The sequence below is a fragment of the Phodopus roborovskii genome, unplaced genomic scaffold (assembly GCF_943737965.1).
Source record: "Phodopus roborovskii unplaced genomic scaffold, PHOROB, whole genome shotgun sequence".
Classification (NCBI taxonomy): Eukaryota; Metazoa; Chordata; class Mammalia; order Rodentia; family Cricetidae; genus Phodopus; species Phodopus roborovskii.
The window spans coordinates 13,461,044-13,485,699 of record NW_026126571.1 but is presented as its reverse complement, the minus strand read 5'-3'; the positions used below and the strand labels follow the sequence as shown (position 1 = coordinate 13,485,699).

General features: G+C 40.9%; 1 protein-coding gene across 1 annotated transcript in view; it reads left to right on the top strand.

Annotated features, from left to right (window-relative positions):
• Positions 1–1,898: 1,898 nt before the first annotated feature.
• Smarcad1 (SWI/SNF-related, matrix-associated actin-dependent regulator of chromatin, subfamily a, containing DEAD/H box 1) overlaps positions 1,899–24,656 on the top strand; it is a 58,255-nt gene continuing 35,497 nt past the window's right edge. The window contains exons 1-6 of the mRNA XM_051203181.1: positions 1,899–2,063; positions 2,359–2,598; positions 14,348–14,522; positions 17,424–17,589; positions 18,861–18,927; positions 22,229–22,329. Of these exons, the coding sequence (XP_051059138.1) occupies positions 2,409–2,598; positions 14,348–14,522; positions 17,424–17,589; positions 18,861–18,927; positions 22,229–22,329 (699 nt within the window). The 5' untranslated portion in view covers positions 1,899–2,063; positions 2,359–2,408. The remainder of the gene's footprint in view (positions 2,064–2,358; positions 2,599–14,347; positions 14,523–17,423; positions 17,590–18,860; positions 18,928–22,228; positions 22,330–24,656) is intronic.

The window sequence follows — 24,656 nt, the reverse complement described above, 5'->3', positions numbered from 1 at the left end:
CTAGAATCATGGGATACCTGCGTAGGAGAGCTGCCAGCAGGGCATGTGGAACCAGCCCCAGAGAAAGAAATGTGTTTCAGTCAACAAAGCTGAACAGAGCTGGAGATCTTAAGAGTGTTTAGACATCAGACATGGAGATCCAGAGTTTGAAGTTTGCCCAGATGGTTTTTGTTCTTGCTTTGGTCCTGTATTTCCTTGCTATGCTCCATTCCCTGAGTTTTGGAATGTTAATGTCTATCCTGTGACATTATATATGTTGAGAGTATGTGATCTGCTTTTTAATTTTTATTTCACCTGGATTACAGTTAAAATACTGCATGGATCTTAGAAGAGACTTTGGACTTTGAAACAAGCTTGAGACTATTATGGACTATGGGGACTTTTGAAGTTGGGCTGTAATCATTTTGCACTATGTATGTTATGGCTATAAGACTTTGGGGGTGAAGGAGTGGAATGTGGTGGTCTGAAAGAAAAGTGGCCCCGAAAGGGAGCAGCACTATTAGGAAGTGTTGCCTTTCTGGAAGAAGTGTTTCACCATGGGGACAAACTTTGAGGTCTCTTTTGCTCAAGCTTCTCTCAGTGTGACTGTCAGTCAACTTCCTGCTGCCTTCTGGTCAAGATTAGCGCTCTCAGCTCCAGCACCGTGTATAAATGTGTACCACCTGCATCATGAAACTCTGAAATGGTAAGCAAAGCACTTCAATCAAATGTTTTCTTTATAAGTCACATCGATAAAAACAAACAAACCTCAACATACTGTGTCTTAGTTACTTTTCTCTGTGAAGAGATACCAGGACCAAGGTACTGTAGAAAGCATTTAATTGAGGGTTTGCTTGCAGCCTCAGAGGGTGAGTCCATGACCTTCATGGCAAGGAGCAGGGCGGCAAGCAGGCGGGCATGGTGCTAGCGGCAGCTGAGACTTTGTCTGTTTCAGAACCATGAAACAGTGTGGGTGTGCCTGTGCAAAATGGGGGTGGTGGTGGAAGGGAATGGGGTAGGCTTTTGAACCCTCAGACATGTGGTTTCCCTTCCCGTCTCCTCTCTGGGAGCTGGAAGGCCATCCGGGAGCACTGTATCCATTAAAAGTGGGCTTTTAAAAATTTGGTTTGATTTCGGCGGAGAGGCTAATTGGGGTGTAGAAACTTTTCAAGTATGTTTAATGTATGTGAACGTGTGTGGGTGTGCTGTGTCAAGGAGCACATGTGGAAGTCAGAGGACACCCTTTGCAACTGGTTCTCTCCTTTCACTGTATGGGTCTAGGTGATCGAATTCAGGCTCATCAAGCTTAGCAGCAAGCACCTTTACTGGCTTAGCCATCCCGCTAGCCAGGCCTCATTTTTTTTTTTTTTTTAATTACCTTACAATGATTGCGGACACACAATCACAACACTGTCGGGTCCAGAATGACAAACAGAATTGTAGTGAAAAATTACACCGCCTACCTGACACTGTGGGGCACAGCATAGAAGCTACATATCGGTTATACATTACGACGCCATTTGTATTTGTCCCCGGGCTGTTATTGTTCGGCCTGGCTGCGGCGTAGCTAGCTAGCGAGCGTGGAGAAATGGAACGGAGGAACAATCACACCCTTAGAACGTAGCAGAGGTAGATACTGGTTACCATGACAACAGCGCGCTCAGACATTCCCCCCCCACCCCCCGCCGCGCCTGGAAGCCGAGGGCCCGGGCTGCGTGTTGCGTCATCACTGCGCGCTCGTGGCCTGCTCGGCGCTGCCTCTCCCTCGGAAGGTCCCGGCCAGGCTACCGTCGCCTCCCGCCAGGAATTATTCTGTTGTCTCCCACCTTTGTTACAGCGAGGAGCTCGCGAGGCTGTGAGTGCGTGCGTGCGTGCGTGCGTGCGGGCGGACGGGCGGGCGAGCGGGCACGTCCGCTTCCTCCTAGCTGGGGCCTCGCCGCGTCTACTTCCGGGCGCAGCGCCGCTCCCCGCTCGGCCCTTTGTGTCCCCGCGGCGGTGGCGCGGGCCTGGCGGGCTGTGTGTTGGCGGCGGCGGGCGACGCGGCGGGAAGGCGGGCGGGCGCGCGCGCGCCTCTGCGGGCCCGGGTGAGGACCGCCGGGGGCGGCTCGTGGGACCGCGCGGGCCGGGGGCGGCGGCGGCGGTGACGGCGCGGGGGCGCGGCGGGCATTTGGCGGGGACGCCTGTCCGCCGCCGCCGCCTCCGTACGGCCTAACAAAGCGCAGCCGGATCCGGGCCCCGGCCGGCCCGTGCCGACCGACCCCCTTTCTCTCGGAGCCCAGAGTGGTGGCTTTGTGTTGTTCCTTGCTTCCACGGCCTCATCCCCGGTTTTGTTTATTTTTTTTTTTTGTTTTTTTGTTTGTTTTTGTTCCTTCCCTGCAGCTAGTTCATTGAAAGCTGTCAGCCCCCTCAGGGAGGTGGTTTCAGTCACTATGAATCTATTCAACTTGGACCGTTTTCGCTTTGAGAAAAGGATTAAGAGTGAGGAAGCTCCCGAAGCAGCCCCTCAGCCCTCCCAGCCCGGCCCTTCATCACCCATCTCTCTTAGTGCTGAAGAGGAGAATGCTGAAGGGGAAGTTAGCAGGGCAAACACCCCAGACTCAGATGTAACTGAGAAAACAGGTGAGTTAAAATGTTTCGAGCTGGTACAGCAGCCAGAGGTGACAGGCAAGAAGGATTGTAATATCACACAGACTGATACATTGCCTCTGATTTTGCCCTTTGAAGTACAGCTAGCATGGGTACCGGCGCTGGCACCAAGTACCTGCCAACCGAGCATGCCCTCCATTGTTACTTCACTTGTAGGAGTTCTTGGAATACAGCATAATGATGGACGCCGAAGGCCCAGTTTCCCCGAGTCTTAGGTCAAAATTTCTACGCAGAGAGCAATGTAGGCAGGCCTATCCAGTGGCAGACTTGGAGGGTATTAATTTGATTACAGGTTTTCATTCATTCTAAAGTCCTTTTAGATTTTCCTCCCTTGCCTCTTTTTGCTTGAGACAGGATCTGCTTGTGTAGCTTTGATCTTCTGTCCAACTTAACGATTTAGCCTGGGTGGCTTTGAAATTTAGATCTTCCAGTCTCTGCCTCCCCAGTGCTGGGATTACAGCCACGTGTCGCCACCCTTGGCATCTTCTCCTGGTTTTTTGAAACGGTTCTTGGCTGTGGAGTTGAGTGCTTCTTGCTTGCTACTCACTGGGTAGCCCAATATGGCCGTGAACTCAAAAGCCATAGTTCCTGGCTTGACCCAACTCTGATTCTTTTATCTCTGAGCTAGAGGCATGAGATACTTACAGATAATGTCTAGCTGGGAGCGAGCAGGTGGGTGGAGGCACCTGCCTTTAATCGTAGCACTTGGGAGGCAGAGGCAGGCAGCTCTCAGTGAGTGGGGTCAAGGCCAACCTGGTCTACAAAGTGACTTCCAGGACAGCTGGGACTGTTAACAGAAACTCTGTCAAAAGGTGATGTCTATGTTCAACCGAAGATTAAGTACTGCTTCCAACTGACTTCCTGGAAATCTCTAGAATTCACTTGAACAGTTTTTGTTAATTCTTGGTAAATAAAACATTTTAAATCAGTTGTCGAAGGTTTTATGTACAAGCAACTGAAGAGAGTAAGCCAAAAATGAAGGTTTTGGAACAAGGATGTAACTTAGCATGTTGTGGAGGTCAGAGGACAATTTGAGAAATTAGTTTTCTTTACATCATGGAGAACCATCCAGATTTGTGGGTCAAGAACCTTTATTTGCTAGCCCAGTTAACTCAAAATATTCTGCACACTGAATTTTTTTGGGGGGAGGTGAGTATAGTGTTGAGTGCTTCTCATTATGGCACTTAATAATTCTGTAAGGTAAATAATCACATCTTTGGAAAGGAGACTCAGGGAGGTTAAATTTTAAGGGGCTTAGTGGACTATATTACAAAATCAAACACAAACCATATTGGAAAGTTTTCCTTTTTTTTTTTTTTGAGGTAGACTTTCTGTGTAGCCCTGACTTGGAACTTGCTCTTGTGAACCAGTCTGTCTTGGAACTCAAGAGATCTCTGCTTATCTCTGCCTCCCAAGGCATCCAAGGCATGTATCACCACTACTTGGCTATATTAGTTTCTTATGAATGTGATGGTGATGTTATAAATATTTTTTTTTTTTTTCTTTTCAAGTCAGAATTTCTCTGTGTTGCTTGGGTGCCTGTCCTGGAACTAGCTTTGTAGACCAGGCTGGTCTTTAACTCACAGAGATCGTCCTGCTTCTGCCTCCCAAGTCCTGGGACTAAAGGCATTCGCCACCAACGCCCAGCTTATTTTTAATGGCAAACAGTATTTCTTTCTTTTTTAAATTATATTTTATTTTATATAACAAAGTCCAATTAAATGAAAACAAACATTTATACACAATATTTGGGAATTTGGGCGTCGTTCTTTCCAAACTACTTCCTGCTGGTAAGGGGCGCTGTCATGGGGGATTCGAAGAAGATTCAGAAATCCTGGCTGTAGTCTGTAGGGCTGCTTTGTCCAGCTGTTTTTTTTTTTTTAAGATTTACTTATTATCTATATAGTGTTCTGCCCACTTGTATGTATGGACTACACACCTGAAGAGGGCACCATATCTCATCATAGATGGTTATGAGCCACTATGTGGTTGCTGGGAATTGAACTTGGGACCTCTGGAAGAGTAGCCAGTGCTCTTAATCTCTGAGCCATGCCTCCAGCCCCAGGCAAACAGTATTTTAAGAGCTTTTAAATTAGCGTGGCCAGAAAGACTCTTAGCATGCATTTTCACCCATTGTTTTGATGCTTTTATGTCCACTGGGCATAAGATAAAAGTCATGTGGGAGGAAGGAACCTCAGTTAAGAAAATGCTGTGTAGACCAGGCTGTAGGCGAGCTTGTAGGGCATTATTTAAGTTTAATGATTGATGTGGACTAATGGTTCTGGGTTCTTTAAGAAAGCAAGTTGAGCCGGGCATTAGTGGCACACACCTTTAATTCCAGCACTGGGGAGGCAGAGGTAGGCAGATCTCTGAGTTCTGACACCAGCCTGGTCTACAAGAGCTATTTCCAGGACATCCTTCAAAGCCACAGAGAAACCCTGTCTTGAAAAAATAAAACAACCCAATTAGACAACAAAAAAAGCAAAAACAAACCAAAGCAAGTTGAGCTATGAGGAACAGTCCAGTATGCAGCACCCGTCAGTCAATGTCCTCTACATCAGCTCCTGCCTCTAGTTCCCTGTGCTGTTCCAGTTCATGTCCTGCCTTCCTTTAATGATGAACAGCTATGTGGAAGTGTAAGCCAAATAAACTCTGTCCTCCCCAACTTGGTTTTTGGTCATAGTCTTTCAGCTCAGCAATAGAAACAGTAAAACATTCCTGTATCTTTTTGTTTGCCACTTTTTCTCTGCAATGTAGCATTAATGGCAGATTATTTACAGGTCTCACCCCCCCCCCCCCCTTGGGACAGGGTCTTATCTATCCCAGGTTGGCCTTGAATTTGATAGTGGAAACTGGCCTTCCACTGCTTCAGCCTCCCATGTGTTGGGCAGTACTCCCAGCAAACCAGGATAATATTTTAAAGATTGGATGTAATTGAAATGTGTTGGATTAAGAGTATGATTTCAAAGGTTTTGCTTTAACTGAAAGATATGGAGCACAGGATTAACATTTTTGTTTTTTATCTTATATTTGAATTGTATGAAAATGCTGCATGTATGAATGTAATGTCTGATATCCAGGTAATTTTCCAGTAGTCATACCTGTTTTTTAATTTTTCATTTTATTTATTTATTGATCTAGACAGGGTTTCTCTGTCGCACTGACTGGCTGTCCTGGAACTCAGAGATCTGCCTGCCTCTGCCTCCCTAGTGCTGGCTATTAAAGGTGTGTACTCACAACCACACTGGACTGATATACTCAGTTTTTTAAGATAGCCCAGGCTGGCCTCTGCCTGCTTCCCTCTCTTTCTTTCCCTCTCCCTGCCCCCCCCCCACTGTGTTTATTTCTGTGTTTATTTTTTGAGACATGGTTTCCTCGTGTAACCTTGGCTGCCTGAAACTGTAGATCAGGCTGGCCCCACAGATTATAGATCTGCATGCCTCTATGAGGTTAAGGTGTGTGCTACCCCATCCTGCTGCTGTTTGTTTATTTTTGAGACAGCATCTTTTGTGTAGCAGAGGCTGAGCTTGTACATGTGTTCTTGCCTCTGACATACATGCCTCCTGGTTGCTCAGCAGAGCTGTGGGTCGCCATATGGGGCTTCAGGATTTAGGCTTCATTGGGTTGAGAAAGAATTGGGTGTAGGTAGGACATTTTTTGTGCATTGAAGCATCTGCTTCATTTTACTTAAGTGGCCATTGGGTGACACTTTTTAAGTCTCATCTCTGATTTCATGCAATGTTTTAGTTATTTATCAATACTAATGTGCATTTTGTGCTTTTTTAAAATAAACAAGTTATTGTTGGGCTGTGTGGGCATTGTGTTTGGAGGTTGGAGTACAGTTTGTTGGAACTGGCTCCTTTCATGTGGGTCTTGAGGATTTAAATTGGCTCCTTCATCTGCTAAGCCATCTCACCATCCTCTCTCTTTCTTTTTTTTTTTTTTTTTTTGTTTTTTTGTTTTTTTGTTTTTCAAGAAGACAGGGTTTCTCTGTGGTTTTGGAGGCTGTCCTGGAACTAGCTCTTGTAGATCAGGCTGGTCTCACAGAGATCAGTCTGCCTCTGCCTCCCGAGTGCTGGGATTAAAGATGTGTACCACCCGGCTCCACCTCTTTTATTTTTTCTGTTTTGCCTGTAAATGTGGATGTATGATCCATGGATCATCTGCATCTGTCTGGACAGTTACATGTCTGTGTTAGCCTCACGTGGATGGTGGGAAGTGAAAAAACAGCAAGTCCTTTTGACCTCTGAGCCATCTCCCTCGGTTTTTTAATATGTGAAAAATTTAATTGCTTCTTCCAGGGCCAAGGTACTTGCCTAGCATGCATGAGGTTTGGTCCCCAGCACTGTCAAAAATGAAGCAAAACAAAAAGATTGTATTACAATACCTTTTCCAATCAGAATGTGGTTTTGCTTAATTTTTTTATTTTTTTAAAGAATGATCATCATCTGAGTATCTGAGTGTGGGGGGGGGCAGGGGGAGGGAAAGAAAGAGAGGGAAGCAGGCAGAGGCCAGAGGTATCAGATCCCCTGGAACTAGAATGCCAGGTGGTTGTGAGCGCCTAATATGGTTGCTGGGACTTGAACTTACTTGCATAATCTTGGAGAACAGAACTTTGAGCTATCTCTGTAGCCCCAATCTTAGTGATTTGTTTTCTTTCCTTTTGTTTTTGTTTGAGACAGGGTCTTTATAATTTCTGGCTGCCCTGAAATTTTAGACCAGGCTGGCCTTGAGTTCAAGTTAAGAGTGATCCAAATATCTTGAATTTCTCGATCATCCTGCCTACTCCTTCCGAATGCTGGGATTACAGACCTTTATCATGCCTTGTCTTTTTTCCCTAGACATTTATGTATTTGTTTCCTTATTTGTGTATATAAGCATGCTCTCTCCTCTCCCACCACCCTCTCCCTGCCTGCTCTTCCCCTCTTTCCATTGCCCCTTCCCCTCTTCGGCTTTATGCTTGCCGTGCAAGCATTTAACATGGAGCTATATAACCTCATGAACATTGTTTAGCACTCTTATCTTTTGGAGTTGAAGGTGTTGAGTTAATTAATGGGTCTTGATCTTTTTATTTAATTTATTGTACAGAATTGGCATTAAAAATCACAGGGATGGGCTCTGCCAGGGATCTACAACCTTAGCCCCTCAAACTGATTTTTTGCTGAGTGTCCAAATTATCAATATTTACACTTTATATTTTTTGATGTCGTTAGCACACTGGGTTTGGAGGGGTTAAATTGATGGTAGATAAAAGAAGTTTCCTGTGGGGTTTTTTTTTTTTTTTTGTATGTTAGAGAGAAAATGTGTACCATATGGTAATCATGATAGGAAAAATGCTAAAAGTAAGATTGGATCTAAATCATAGATTCATAACAATCAGTGTTGTAATGTTGTGTAGTATTTATGTTGGTGGAGGAATTGAAGGGGGAGAAATACAGTAAGCTCTTACACTATTTTCAAGAAAGATCATGGGAAAAGTCTCAAAGAAATAACCTTTAGAGTAGACTATAAACAGAATCTTCATGGATGAAAGTCTTGAAAATACATGTTGCCTTGAAACAGGTGTGATGTGTCTTGTTATCTGTTAAAGAGGTTTAGTTAGCATAAAGTAAGAAATGTAATACAGAAGAAGTGGTGGCACACATCCAATATAATATGATTAACAGAGGCTTAAAATTATTCACCAGTTACTTTCACAACACAGAAATTAACATCTGCTGTGTGGTCTATGGACAAAAGATGAAGGTTAGACTTAGCTCACTGCTTTGGATTGAGGAGAGCAACACATGAATCTAGAATTCCTAATAGTGGAATTTTAAGTACTATACTAAATAAAACAAACTGATCGTACACAAAACTATTTATCATTCTTTTTCATTCACACTGCACAGCAGCACAGCAAGATGGCATAGTTTCATCTGTTTCTGATTTTTTTTTTTTTTTTCTAATTTAGGTAATAGGGATTAAAAAAAAGTTCAAGGACTGGAGTGATGGCTCAATGATTAAGAGAGCATGATGCTCCTGCAGAAAACCTGGGTTAGGTTCCAAGCACCCAAATGACAACCATTTCCAAGGGATATGGACACCCTCTTCTGGCCTCTTGGAGTATCAGTCACATACATGCTGTATATATGTACAAGCAGGCAAACACTCATATGCATTAAAAAAAATAACAAAATCTAAATATAAGAAAGTCCAGGACACTTTGTATCCACTAAGCATTTTCTTTTCCGTCCACAACACAAAACATACAAAACATAAACCATATCTTTTTAATAATTAAAAATTATTGTATGTAGAGGTGTGTTTTGCCTGTATATATGCTTGTGCACCACAAGTTTACCTGGTACTGTGGAGGCATTAGATTCCCTGGAGTTGGAGTTGCAGTAATGAAATGCTTTTTAGGTGCTACGAATTGAACCTTGCTTGGCCCTCTGTTTAGAGTAGCCAGTGCTTTTAACTGCTGAGTCTTCTTTACTTCCCCATAAGCTATTTATTTTACTGTATTTTTATTTCTTTGGAGATTGGCTGTCTGGGACTCACTATGTAGACCAAGTAGGCCTTAAACTCCTAGAGATCCCCCTGCTGCTACCTTGAGTGCTGGTATTAAAGGCCTTCACCATTACATCCAGCTGTAGAAGCCATTTCTTAATGAGAAAGACAAGAGAAATTGGAACAGACTCAAGTTTATCCATTAACAAATAGCTGGGGTTATGGATCAGGTTAGAGGTAGGAGGATCAGAGTTTAGGTCATTCTCATCCACCCTGGGTTACATGAGGATCTATGCTCTTGTACATTTGTATACCAAGGGGTCCAAGACAAAGGAGCTCTGTTACGATCATGTTTTCCTGCCGGCCTGGTCCTACAGCTGCACCAGCCCTAAATAACACACAGAAACTGTGTATAAAGCTGTTGGCCAGTTACTAGTTTCGCACATGCTTTACACATGCTAGACAAGAACTTTACCATTTAGCTGTGTACCAGCCCTTTACTCATTTTATTTCCTCCTTTGGCTTAAAGCTGAAATGATTCTTTATTGACGTTTCATCTTGGAATATGATAGTAGAAATGGCTTTTCAGTCATGTATTTAGCATACTCATCTTTTCCACCCCCTCCCAGCTTTCCCCAGAGAGAGAGAGCATTCCGAATTGTCTACTAGTAAAATGATTTTCCTCTTGTATCATTCAAATTAAGATTTCCAGTTTGCTGTGGATTGTTTTTATATTCTAGCTGTCCTTTTTGTCTATTTTGGTATTTTGACAGGGCTTTACTGTATATACCAGCTTGGCCTCAAACTTAAGATCCTCCTGCCACAACCTCTGATTGTGAGTATTGGGGCTATTATTGCTGCATGTTCAACTTTGTTCTTTTAGAAAAGTTTTTAGAAAAGTAAGTGTGTGTGTGTGTGTGTGTGTGTGTGTGTGTGTGTGTGTGTCTGTACACCAAAATGTATGTACATGCACCGTTTGCATGCAGGTGCTAGAAGAGGGAGAGCATTGAATTGTCTGGAGCTGGAGTTGGTTGTTGATTGGGGGATGCTACTAATCTTTGGATGAATCTTGAAAATCAGGATAATTGTTAGGTCTTTCCTGTAGTATTCTGTGAGGCTGGATTATCTCAGCAGCCTGGAAGCTGTTTTAGATGATGGATCATGAGAGTCATCCCTATTCACTGGTGTCTGTTCCCCTTGCTTTAAAATACATAAAATTTTAAAGGTAACATACATATTTGCATTAGTACAAATATAGATTGGGCATTGTATACAAGTCAGTTGAAGATGATTTTTGTTTGTTTTATGTGTTTGAGCTGGTAAAATACAGCATATGTCTTGTAATTGTTTTAGGTTTATTTCTTTATGTTTGTAGCCAGGATTTTTTGGGGGTCATCTTCTATCTAGCAGACCTGATCTTTAGTTTTGAATGAATCTACCTTTCATTTCCTATGGAAATAAAGGCAAAATCCCTTCCCCAGCACCTTAAATTTTGATGTCAAGATATTTAAAAACATAATAGGTTTGTTGAATCTAGCAGTTTTGTTTGTTTGGGACAGGATTTCTTTGTTTGGAGTCTGTTCTGGAACTAGCTCTGTAGACCAGGCTGGCCTCGAACTCAAAGAGATCAGCCTGCGTCTGCCTCCCGAGTGCTGAGTGCTGGGACTTTAAAGGCATGTTCTACCACTACCCAGACTAGCAGTTTCCTGATCCAGTGTCTCTTAGCATCCAAAAAATTCAAAGACAACACAGTAAGGTACAGGATCCAGACTGTCTGTATTTCCCATCATCACATGGCTTTTTTTTCTTGTAATAGTACTTTACTCACTTTTTAAGGACTTTATTATTTTAAAACTATATTTTTTATCTCTGACTGTATATGCTCTTTGGTTTGTCTCTCCCAAGCTTATGTATATTTTTAAACATACTGTAAACCAGCTAGAGGTTATTTTTTTCATCTGAATCTATCTTTACTGCATAATTATCTTTTTCTGATCACATAAACCTTTAAACTGCTAAGCTGCATGGCTAGAACTCAAGAGTGGCTAGGACTAAAGCAGTGATTTTGGCAGCTGGCTCTACCCCATTCGGCTTTCTGAGAGCCTAGCTTCATGGCTGAGGTACCAGCAAGAGTTAAGCTTAGCGCCCCAACTCTGGGAAGCTGTTGGGTTCAGCTGCTACCAAGTAGCATGCTGCCCACTGCTCATAAACATATAAGTGTTTGGTAGTGGGGTCTCTTTAAAGAGCTGCCTGTTTTTGCCACTACCATGGAGCCAGAAAGTCATCTGAGCCTCTGCTCACTGTCAGCAAACAAAACCCACCAGAGAAAATGGTACTACCTAGAAACCAGTGGCTTTAATGCAGTTTTTTGGTCAGATAGTTTCAGATTCCATATAGCATCTGACTTTTAATATAAGACCACCAGCACGATAACTCAGATGGCTAAGGAAATTGCTGCCACACTGACCTGAGTTCACCAGGACTCATGATAGGAAAAGACTCCCAAAAGTTTTCCACTAACCTCCACATGTATGTTGTAATACATTTGAGAAAGGAACTGTTTGGATTTAGTATCAAGAACTACTCATAGAAGGTTGGAAAAATACTCCTATCTCTGCCTGTACAACTGAAGCGTGACTTTTTGCACAGATAAATGAAGCATTTGGTTAATTTGATTTGCAAATATTGTTCATGTACTGTATGATTGCTGGGGATAAGATAAAGCTCCAAGGTAGTTTTCCTGTGTGTGGCATTTTTCAGTCCCTAGCACTGCATGGAGAATAAAGGAATGATTATAATGACAGTTACCATGGTTCTGGAGTCTTAGAATACGCTAATTTAGACTTGCAGAATAGAGCTGCTCCTTTCTTAGCATGTAGCAGGAGATGCTTTTTTTATTCTCTACTGTAAACTGTATCCTACAGGATTATTTATTATGGTTGAGGGCTTGATAATGACTAAGGAAGTAGTTAATGCAATTATTATTATTTAAATTTTTTAAAAGTATTTTTTGACATTTTCATACATCTATGTAATATATACTGATTACTCTCTCCCACCTTCTCATCCGCCACTCAGCCTTATCAATCCCTCTCTACTCATCCCTACCAACCTTTTCTCAGACTCACGAGTGTTGGATGTGTTCATGACCTATTTACTTTAGCCAGGACTATCTGAGTGACCATTTTATTAGAACTCTTCATTGGAGGCTAGTGGGGTCAATATGGTGGTTATCACTCTTCCTGAGTATCAGTAGTGGGAGGTAGCAATTATTTTTTTGTTTTCTTTGAAATTTTAAAATTATTTTTAATTCTGTGTATGTATGTATGTATGTATGTGTGTGGGGGATGGGGCGGGTATGTGCACGTGAGTGCAGGTTCCTGCAAAGGTTAGCGTTACCTGATCCTACGGAACTGGAGTTAAAGGAGGTTAAAGGAGGTTGTAAGCCACCTGATGTGGATGCTGGGAATCAAACTGGTCCTCTGCAGGAATAGTATGGACTCTTAACACCTGAGCCTTCTTTCCAGCTGTAAGATTTTCTTTTGAATGTTTAGATCGGCTTTATTGATAACACCAAAAGCCAGAATTACCATGGTGATCAGCAACAGGAAAAACAATAAATATGAAACACAAAACTGTTGGGAATTCTTGGCATCTTGCTAAGCACTGAGGTGCAGTCATCTCATACTAGCCCTAATTGACTAACTTGTTCTTTTCTTTAGTGACAAGGGAGCCTCACTACTCTGAGTACATTATGGAATTAATGGTATTATGGAGTTAATGGTTGATGGGGGAGGGGTGACAGTTTTTTCTGTGTAGCCTCTAATAAGGTATCTGTGCGTGGGGTAAACACACCTTTCTGGCATGCTTCTGTAAGTAATCCTATTGAAATTCAGTGTTCAAAAACCCTTGGTGGGGAAGAGGGGAGGGTTAGTGGGAGTGGAATGGTAAGGGAGGGGTAGTGCTGGTGGGTACAGTTGCAAATGTGTGTGAAAATGTCATGATGTAACCTTACATTGTTATGTGTGATTAACACATGATAATAATAAAAAAGAAAAACTGGGCATATTGGGGTTTATGCCTCGTAATCCCAGCACTTAGGTTGCTAAAGCATGTGGATCCAGGGAGACTGAGTTTTCAGTTTATGGAGACTTTTTCTCAAAGAAAAGTAGTGTTAGCAGTAGTGGAGACAGTATGCAGCTGGAGGTTGTCACTCCTAACAGCCTGAGGAATTCCTGACATGTTTTGGCACCTTGACTCAGGTACAACTGCTTTTTGGGGGGTTTGGGAGTGGGATTTCAAGGCGGGGTTTCTCTGTATTGCTTCGGAGCCTGTCCTGGAACTCCTCAGACCAGACTGGCTTTGAATCCAGAGATCCACCTGCCTCTGCCTCTGCCTCCCGAGTGCTGGGATCAAAGGCATGCGCCACCAAAGCCTGGCTACAACTGCATTCTTGTATTCCTATAGAGAATAATTCCAGCATGAACCTGGAGTTGAGGTTTATTAAAAGACACTTTCAAGTCAGCCTTTAATCCCAGCGCTCAGGAGACAGGCAGGTGGATCTATGTGAGTTTGAGGCTAGCCTGACTCAAACTCTGACTCAAAAACTCACTTTTAAGCATGAGGGCCAAGAGAAAGAGAGTTGCTCGGGTAGAAAGAACCTAAGCATACCCCAGAACATGATGGTAGGTTAGGAGTAACTCTGTGATTTTGGAAGGTTTGGCGATTTCCTTATTCTGTGACTTTCTCAGGCATCCTTTCCTCCTCTCTTTATTCCTCTTTTGATAATTGAGATCACATGCTATATCTGTGGGATTATATATAGTCAGGTAAGAGAAAACTGAGCCACTAACTTTGCACAAAGGAGTTAAACGTTTTACTGTAAATCTCTGGTGAGATGTGTATTAAACTTCAGGTTTACAGTTGGGAAGAGAGAAAGACCTTAAGGAAGTGTTGGTTGTATTGCAAGTCTTGTTTCTCAGCTGGGAAGAGGCTTCAGTTAGACTTGGTTCGGGCTAAGGGCCTCTTTTCATGACTCCATAGCTCTTCCTGGCTTGTTCTTTGCCAGTTGGAAGCTTTTTTTTTTTGTTTTGTTTTGTTTTTTTGTTTTTGTTTTAAAACAGAAACGACGAATAGATTGGTGATTTTTATAATAGCACATGAGTGGAATTAATAAGAGCATATTTGGACTTGCTCAGAATGTCTTGTTTTTGTTTTTGTTTTTCTACAGAAGATTCAAGTGTTCCAGAATCTCCAGACAATGAAAGCAAAACAAGTTTATCATGTTTCCAAAATCAAAGAGGAATACAGTATATTGATTTGTCTTCTGATAGTGAAGATGTTTCCCCAAATTGTTCCAGTACAGTTCAAGAGAAAAAATTCAACAAAGACACAGTGATTATAGTGTAAGCCACTTAACAGCTATGTTTGCACTGTTAGAGTTTTCAGAAATGATCAGTAATTTAATTTGTGGGATTATTTTTGCCTTTATGTGTCTGTTTCTTTATTGTTTTTCCTGTCCTCTGTTTTCTATAAAGTGATTTTTTTGTTTGTTTGTTTGTTTGTTTTAGTTTTTCATGACAGGGTTTCTCTGTATTGCTTTGGAGCCTGTCCTGGAACTCGCTCTGTAGACCAGGCTAGCCTCAAACTCACAAGAGATCCACCTGCCTCTGCCTCCCCAGTGCTGGGACTAAAGTTGTGTGCTATAAACGCCCACTTAGAAAATGAAATTTAATAAAAGGTTTAGTGAGAAAATTTGATATTAGTAGCCATCCATAGTTAGGGAAATGGCTTTAACTAGCACCTTTGCTCATCTATAATTGCTTTATGATTAGTTGTTGAGTCTAGGACTTGAATCATTTAGCATTTATTGAAAGTATTCTATGAGCTGAGTAGCGTTTTTCTTCTTAGGAAAAGAGCAAGGGACAAGTCAGTTCTTGCCCTCAAGCAATCTTTACTTTAGCTAGAAAGATAAACAATAAAGGATACTATGTGTCAAAGAAAAAAATTAGGCAAAGAAAGGGTGGGGGGGTGGGGTGCATGCTGGTCAGTGGTGGTGCATGCCTTTAGTCCCCGGGAGGCACAAGCAGGTGGATCTCTGTGAGTTTGAGGCCAGCCTGGTCTATAGGTCAAGTTTGGACAGGCTCCAAAGCAATACAGAGAAACCCTGTCTCTCAAAAAGCCAAAAAATGGGTGGGGATCTGGACCTTAATATGGTGGTAACTCCCCCCCCCCCCCAGCTTTTTGAGCTAGGGTTTCACTGTGCAACAGCCTAAAATGACTTGTTTTTTCTGTGCATTTTTGCTGTGTCTGTGTAAGGGTGTTGGATTCCCTGGGAGCTGGAGTTAGAGACATTTGTGAGCTGCCATATTGCTACTGGGAATTGAACCCAGGTCCTATGGAGGAGCAGCCAGTGCTCTTAGCTACTGAGTCTTCTCTTCAGCTCCTTTTATTATGGCTTTCAAAAGAGCAGATTGTAAAGGCTTCATTTGACTTAGATGACACTGAGCAAAGACCTGTGGGAATAACATGTTTAGTGGCCCCAGGTGGTAATTGACTAGTGTCTGTAAGGAAAGCTGGAAGCAGGTTATGAGGTGGAGTTTTTAGTGTAAAGGCTAGGGTTGAGGTGGCTTTTCTTATGTTAGAGTCATATCTTTTGGTTTTTATTACTTTTATTTGTGTTTAGCTTTGAGACAGAGTCTAATACTGTGTTTAGGTTGGTTTGTGTAGTAGAAGCTAGTTTCTAACTTGCAGAGATCTTCCTGCTTCGACCTCCTAAGTTCTAGGATTATAGCCATATACCACCGATCCTGGCTTGGTTTTCATTCTGGATGAAATGAGAAGCCCTTTGACTGTTGAGCAGAGGAAAAGTGATCTTACATGTTTGGAAGATTTTGGTATTTTCTGGGGGACAGTAGTAGAACCATAGATGCTATTTTACTCTTCAATAAAAAAGATTGGAGATTTAAATGTACTTGGTAATTGTGCAAGTGAAAAGTGGTTAAATTCTAGACGTTCTCTGAAAGTAGAACAGAAAGAGTTTATATTAATTGCTATCTTGTGGGTTGGGAGAGAAAGGAGTTTCCTTACCATTTTTGGCTGAGCAAGTGACAGAATGAAGTTACCTTTTACCAAGAAAAAGCCTTTGTTGTGATTGGGAAATAACTTTAGAATGAAAGTCAGCAATTCATTCTTACATGTATAGTGTCAAGAAAACTTGGAACATCTGTAGAGATGTCAGTGAGGAAATTGACAATTAATACCATCTTACTCTATCTGAAATGGGGAGAAAAATAAAAAGTAGGGGTGAGAGAGAGTACATGTGTGTGCTCTAGCCTTAGAAAAGCAACAGCTGACAATGAAATTTGCTTGGAGAATAAGTGAGTCAAGTTTGCTCTAGACATCAAGCATAGCAGAGAGGAACAAGATTAGAACTGGTTGTTATAGCATAAATGCCTTTGTGGAGCTTATGGACTCCAGTCTGACAGCTGGGAAACCAGTATAGGACTGACCCAGACCCCCTGAATGTGTAGTTAGGAGGACTGGGCAGTCTATGGGGCCTCTGGTAGTGGATCAGTATTTATCCCTAGTATACGAATGGACTGTGGGAGCCCATTACACAAGAAGGATACTCTTAGTCTAGACACATGGGAGGGCCTAGGCCCTGCTTCAAATGATATGACAGACTTTGAAGACTCCCCATGGGGGTTGGTGTGGGGGGGAACAGGGGATGATGGGAGGGAGAAGGAACTGGGATTGACATGTAAAACAAGTTTGTTTCAAATTTAAATTAAAAAATTATCCCTCCCCCCAAAAAGAATAAACCCCCTTTTATAATAAATCCTTTATTTGCTGAGAAGTTTTGTTCCTGAAAGTGAGTGGTACCTCTCTGATTCTGATTTTATTTTATTACAATTCTGATAACCTAGCTACTTACAGAAATATTTTATATCTTCGTGTTGGTGTAGGTTTCATACTGACTAGAGCATCACCCAGCATGCTGAACATTAACAAAAGTTTAGGAAGGAGAAGTGGGAAATTGATAAATGTGTATAGATACATCAGTTGTTTTTTTTTCTTTGTGATCGAAATAATCTGGAAAATTTTTAATTGTATACTTGTATTTATACTATAGATTGTATACCTGACAATGTTAAGATGGTAAAAGTTCTTTACCTTTGACAAGTACTGATTACATTATTCCTATAAATGTTGTCTTGTGTCATGTGTTTGCATGTAGACAGTATGACAGAAAGCATTAGTGGGTTACATTAAGAATGTGTTTTCTCCTGTGATAATGTTTGTAGTTCAGAGCCATCTGAAGATGAAGAGTCCCATGATCTTCCTTCTGTGAAACAAAGAAATGACATTTCAGAACTGGAAGATCTTTCAGAATTGGAGGATCTTAAAGATGCTAAGCTTCAGACATTGAAGGAACTTTTCCCACAAAGAAGTGACAGTGATCTCTTAAAGGTTGTACTTTAAAAAAAAAAATTGTAATCATGTTTTTCTTTTTTTTAAAGACTTTTTTTTCAACTTATGTATGCATGCTTGCTTGCATGTATGCATGTGCACTGCTTGCATGCCTGGTACTGGTAGAGACTGGAGGAGGGTGCTGGATCCCCTTGAACTGGATTCACGGACCAATGTAAATTGTCATGTGAGTGGTCATGTGAGTGCTGGGAATTGAACCTGAATACTCTGCAAGAGCAGTATCTATTCTCAACCACTTTGTATGGTGCAACACACACACACACCACTGCATACCTGTACAGTTCAGAACACAGGTTATCTGAATAAGTTCTCCCTTTTCACCGTGGGATCTAGGAAGCTAGATCAGGTCATAAGAGTTTGTGTGGCGAACACTGTGCCCTTGCCCATTGATCTGTTTAGTTTACTGAGGTTATACCTTTTATTTCAGTTATTTGCAGCTGTAATGATTAAAAACATCTCTCCTTAACTCAGTGCTGAGTTATAATATATAGCCATTTATCTTGGCACTGTGGAGGCCTGCTATCTGGAAGGCAGTGCTGCAAGGCCGGTTTTGCTGGCTATAAGTGAGGTGAGGTCCTTACTTAAAAAATTGAAGGTGGTTATGCTGGAGATGAGACTGAATTTTACTTAGGCAAGAGATGTGCTTATGTGTATAAAGCAAAAACCAACATGGCAACTCCTGAAGGTATACCAAACCTGGAGTATCAGGGGGAAAACAGCTCGTGGCATGGGTTCGTGTCATATTCTTTTTTGGAGGGGGGTTGAGACGGGGTCTCTCTGAGGCTTTGGAGGCTGTCCTGGAGCTATTTCTTGTAGACCAGGTTGGTTCTGAACTCACAGAGATCCTCCTGCCTCTGCCTTCCGAGTGCTGGGATTAAAGGCGAGCGGCACCACCGCCGGGCTCTTTATGCAATATTCCTAAGCAGCCTTTGTGCAAAGGCTGTTGGATACAGAATCTGTGTGATGATGGACTCCTCGTGGGTTATGTGATAATGAAATGTAGTAAATAAGTAAGAGTGGATTTGTGCTCTTGTTTTTTTTGGGGGGGGGTTGTTGTTTGTTTAAGATATGTTTGAATTTTCAATAACAAGTGTAAACTTTTATAATGAAAATTCACCATAGGGTTTAACCACTGCGATCACATGCGCCCACTTAGATGATGTTTCCTATATTTGCTCAATACTGAGATCTTTGTGAAATGGTTTTTGAGGGGTTCGTTTTTTAAACATCTGTCTTTTCTTTTTTTTTAGTTGATTGACTCAACAAGCACTATGGATGGAGCCATCGCTGCTGCCTTGCTGATGTTTGGTGATGCAGGTATGTTTTAGCCTTAAGTTACCACAGTTACTATTTGCTTAAAATTTAATACCAATTTTGTGAGGTGTTAGTAGCTTCTATTTCTGGTTAGGTAAATAACACAGCTGTTTGGTGATTTTGCTTTTTTTCTGCAGATCAAATTTTATTAATTAAAAAACTTTTGAAAGTCATGTTTACTAGTCTTTTTCATTTCATGGTGGTTTTATTGAAAGGTCTACAAACCTATCAAAGTCAGTAAGAACATAGTGTCTTGTGGAAAACCCTAGCTGGTGGTCAGCATTCTTTCATTGTGTAAATATTTTTGCTGCTTCAGACTTCTGATACAAAACCATATAGATTTGAAGGAGCTTACAATAGAAAACATCTTCAGTTGTTTTCAGTAGTTTTGATTTTCCTTTAATTTATACATATATACATATAGATATACATATATAAACCTGTAAACCTACTACAAAAGCATATAAATTGATAAAAGTTTTTCAAGACAGGGTTTCTCTGTGTAGCTTTGTATTCTGCCCTGGAACTCTCTCTGTAGACAAGGCTGGCTTTGAACTCACAGAGATCCACTTGCCTCTTCCTTTCTAGTGCTGGGATTTTGCAGAGGATCCCAGGTTGATTCCCAGTACTCACACGGCAACTCACAGCTAACTCTAGGTCTGTTGCAAAATACCAATGTATGTAAAAAATTTAAAACAACAAACCAAATAGCTTTTTAATTCATCTGGGTTTTTCTAAATTTAAAAAGGACTTTATGGTACTCCTTTGTGTCTCCTTATAGGATTACTTATTCTTCCCTGTTGGTACTGTATCTATTACTTATTATAGTAGTAAAGTAAGTATCATACATAAATTTTAGTTATTCCTCTAGGCTAAATTTCACATTATGTTGATTAATCAAAAATATGCTCATTTTTAAGTTGTATGCACTTCTGTGTTTCTTTTACTAAAAGTTGTACAAGTTATGATTTCAACAGTGAATGTCCATTTTCTTGAGTGAATTCTTCTATTGAAACATTAATTTTTTTAAACTTAAAATACATACTAAAAATATACGGTGTGTTCCCACAGATCTTTCCTATCACTTTCAAAAGGTTGTCTATCTCATTTCTGTTCCCTCACTGGATTGGCTAGAGAGGAGTCTAAGTACGGTACCATTTGCTCCTCGTTAAATACTGTATACCTTCAGTTTCCTTGAGTTTTGACAGGGAACAGTTTTATGTGGGTGCCGTGTGCATAGAATATTGAGAATATTTTTGTAGCTGTTCAGTGTCTTGGGCTTTGCAGTGAAGGGTGTAATAGTGTCGACCTCAGTTATGAAGAACTGGGGAAGCTGTTGCTATTTCGCTGTGATGACTGGTGCATGATAATTCTCAGTGCTGTCTGGGCAGAGAAACGCTACAGGAGCAGGTTGACTTCCTTATTTCACAAGTTCTGAAATGCATAGTAGGCTCAGCTGTTAAATGAGTTGCATAATGACTTTGAAAATTTTATACATTTTCTTTTATGCTTTGTTTTTAATCTTTCTATTGAAACAGGCTGTAAAAATAACCACGGTTGTATACACTAATCTTTACCTTTTTGTCTTAAGTAACATTTCAATTGATGTATTAATTTAACAAGTATTGTTATTATTACTGTTCTACTACTAGGCAGCACTTTAGGCACTGAAGATTTTTTAAAGAAATCAGATACCCACGCCTCCCTTGGTGAATTTTTCAGCTACACTGAACCTAACCTCTGGGTTTGTTCCTTTTATCTTTTCCTGGTTCTTATATGTCACTTAAGTGTTAAGTGGCAAATTACAAGGAAACAAGAAATTGGGACTTTCTTGTTATTTAAATAACTTTCTTTTCTAAATGATGGGATGAACAAGGCAGTCATGTCAGACATCCTCATTTTTAGTAGAGTGAACTTTGAGTTCTTGTGTAGAGTGACAGCTTTATCTAAGCTGAAGATAAGCTAATCTTCAGTATACAGCCTGTCATTAAGACAGAACATTATTTAGGATATTTTGAGCTATTTTTTAATAAAAGGCTTTTCAAATGCCTGTGAGTAATCTTAGATAGTTATGCCAATCATGACTTTGTACAGTCTGTAGGTAGTATAACCCTTGGAAATAAACAAGGTTTTTAAACTTAAAAGTTTTCAGTTATTTATTCTAAGGTTCTTGTTTTTTAGATTTATTTTTTGTGTATTGGTGTTTTGCTTGCATGTATGTCTCTGTAACACTTGTGTACCTGGTGCCTATGGGTCAGAAGAGGGCACTAGATTCCCTGGAACTGCAGCTAACAGGTGCTGTGATCCATCTTGTGGGTGCTTGGAGTTGAAGCCAGGCCCTCTGAAAGAGTAGCAGTGACCTTAACCACTGAAAGATCTCTAGCCTCGACTTGTTGAGTTTAATAGACTATGTATCTATTTTTTATGTTATGAGATTAAAAAATGAGACTTAAGTGATATTTATCAGAGAGAAAACTCCAGTCTCTTTTAATGTAAAAATTAAGCATATGTGTGCTATATACTAAGCTATCTATATTGAAGATTTTTTATGAGTAAAATATTACTGTTGTCAATACTCAGTTAAGTCCACCAACTATATGTGTGATGATGTGGTGGTTTTACCTTTTCTTTTTAAAAGTAGATGCTGAAAATAAGTTATGTATACAGAAGGGTATATTATGAAATGAACCAGGAGGACATATTAAGAATTCATACAAACATGATCATTAGTCTATAGAAACCAGGATTTTCTCTTGTAACCATCATATAGAGAAGTTTTAAACTTAGAACTTTAAAGTTGGCCATTTATGTACTCACTTCTGAGTAAGTGTACTTGACTATTGATTAAAAACGTGTCTTCATTCCTTCTAATTTGTGAAATAAAAATATTAACCTTTTGTAGGTTTATTATGGAAAGTAAGTGAAAATAGTTTATACAAGGCCTTCCCTAAAGCCTAATTTACTGTTATCAGTGATACTGTTCTGAATGCTTATGCTTGATAAGGAACCTTTTCACTTCTCAACAGTCTGATATTGGTGAGAACACATAGTCTCAATATTATTTTGTAGAATTACTTGTTAGAAGAAAGAATATTTTTAGCATCTGCAGTGTTATTTATAAATGAAGTGTAATAATGATTCCCTTGGAAAGGATTGTAGAGTCTTTCCTTTAATCTATTCATGTAGCTGTAGAAGACAGATTCATAGCCGCTCTGTCAAGACAGCTATTTTGATATAATACTTTTGGTTTGAATTGATTCTTTTTATTTCTGTGGAATATCTGAGTGTGCTTCTTTTTTAAAAGGTGGTGGACCCAGGAAAAGAAAATTATCTTCTTCTTCTGAGGCATATGAAGAGGATGAATCTAATGACGATCAGTCTTTAAAAAAGCCAAGAGTGGATCGTGTAAGTGCGTGGGAATTGCTGCATCAGAATTAGAGTATGACGAGTGTAGGGCTAGTGAGATGGCTCAGAATTAAGAGCATTGGCTGCATTTCCAGAGGACCTGGACTCAAATCTGAACGTGTGTTTTACAGTCCTCTGAAACTCCAGTCTTAGGACATCCAACGCCCTCCTGTGGTTACAGGAGGTACTGCAACTGCATGCATATGGTGCATATATGCTGCAGATGAAAACCCAGCATTCACATCAGATAAAAACGAATAAAACCTCCAAAAGCCAGACTATGCTGAGTATGTGGGTATCAGACCAGAGTTCACCTAAGTAACCGTTTCTTTTGCAGTTCATAAGTAACCCTGTATCATAGGATCTTACACCATGCTGCTACATGGTTTTAATAATCAAGCCAGTGTTCTAGAAATGATGGCTAAGTTTTTTTGTTTGTTTTTTGTCTCCTTTATGTGGCCATAGACTACCTCCCAAAGTGCTATAAATACTGATTGAAGAACTGTTATATGTGTTCTGGGCCTGGGCCTCTGCAGTTCCCTCAGGAACATGATTGTGGATTATTGTTTGAGTGAGAAGGGCAATGTATAACTTAGTATTTCCCACATAGTGGTCCATGCTTCATGATTCATGGCCTAGTGTGTGCTTTCTGGCATTGGTGAGTTTGTATTCTGGTGCTGGAACCATAGGACTAAATCATAACTTCTAGGCCCACTGAGACTGATTTGGTTTTAGACTCCTTATGTGGCTTCTGTTTGTGTACCTGTGTAAGCATTGACCCCTTGGGGACTTTTCAGCAAACAGTGTCCACCATGGCTGAAAGAAGAATGGGACCCTTGAGGAATTACAAACAGTGGGCATAGCAGCCTGGGATGTTGATTGCCTCATTGTGCTCTCATATATTTCATTCCAAAACCCTTTCAGATCCCTGTTTTTCAAGGTGCTTTCATTGCTAGAGTTTGGTCCTGGAGATATGATCCAAAGCCTTGCATGTGTTAAGTTTGCATTCACCCCAGCTCCATATTTTATTGAAGAGAAATTCACATAGCATAAAATTACCATTATAGTATGGACACTTTATTGCACTTAGGACATTCCCAGTGTTGGGCATAGTGACCATGCCTGTTTAGTTACAAATGCTTCACCATTCCATGACTCCACACAAAAAGGAGGGTCTCCTCTTTTCTTCATTTTCGGGCCCATGGCAATCAGCAGTCTGCCTTCTTCCTCTCTGGAACTACATATTCTGGGTGTTTCTTTTATAAATGCAATACTACAACCATTATATCTCTTTGAAGGTTTATCCAAGTTGTAGCATTTATTTCTTGTTTTGTTATCCAAGATATCGTGTGCGGATGCGTGTGTGCGTATTTCTTGGGAAAGTCTTACCCTGTAGTTTGTCTAAGGTCACCACGAACTCATGGTATTCCTTCTACTTCAGCCTGCTATTTAATGGGTCTGTCTCTCACACTCACACCATAGCTTGCTTTTCCATTTTTCTTTGAAAGACTTTTAAGACAAAACAGGAATACAGACTTATGGCAGCTGGCTTTCCTATTCCCATAGCATTTGGGAGGTGTAGATAGGATAATCAGGACTTCAAGGCCATCCTGGTTGTATAACAAGTTCAAGGCAGACCTATGTTATACAAGACCCTGTCTCAAGAGATGGTTCAGTTTATAGCACAGGAAGCTATAAACTGCTATAATCTTTTAGAGAACCAACTTTGGTTCCTAGCTAGCACCTATGTTGAGCAGTTCTCAGCTACATCCTAAGGATCTGGCAACCTTTTCTGACTTCCATAGACAATCACACTTAGGTACACTACAAACAAATAAAAGTAATACAATTTGGTTTTTGGATATCCGAGACAGTTTCTCTATGTAGCCTTGGCTGTCCAGGAACTCCCTCTGTAGACTAGGTTGAACTCAGAGATCTGACTGTCTCTCCCTTCCAAGTGCTGGGATTAAAGGCATATGCCAACATGCCTGGCCTAATGCAAACCTTTTAAAATAGATGAACTGAGAGGGTCTGAGAAAATAGCTAAGTTGGTACAGCACTAATGCTTGCCACAAAAGCATGAGAGCCTGAATATTGATCCCTGGCACCAACATAAAAAGCTGTGTGCAGTGGTGTGCCTGTATTAGCCCAGTAAGTAGCAGGACTCAGAAACAGGCTAATGTTTGGAGCTTGGCGTCCAGCCTGTCAAGCCATTGGTGAACTCCAGGTTCAGTGGGAGTACCTGTGTGAACAAAGGAATGGAGTGCCTAGGGAGAGCACTGCCATCAACCTGAACCGTGATCCTACACACATGTGCACCCACATGA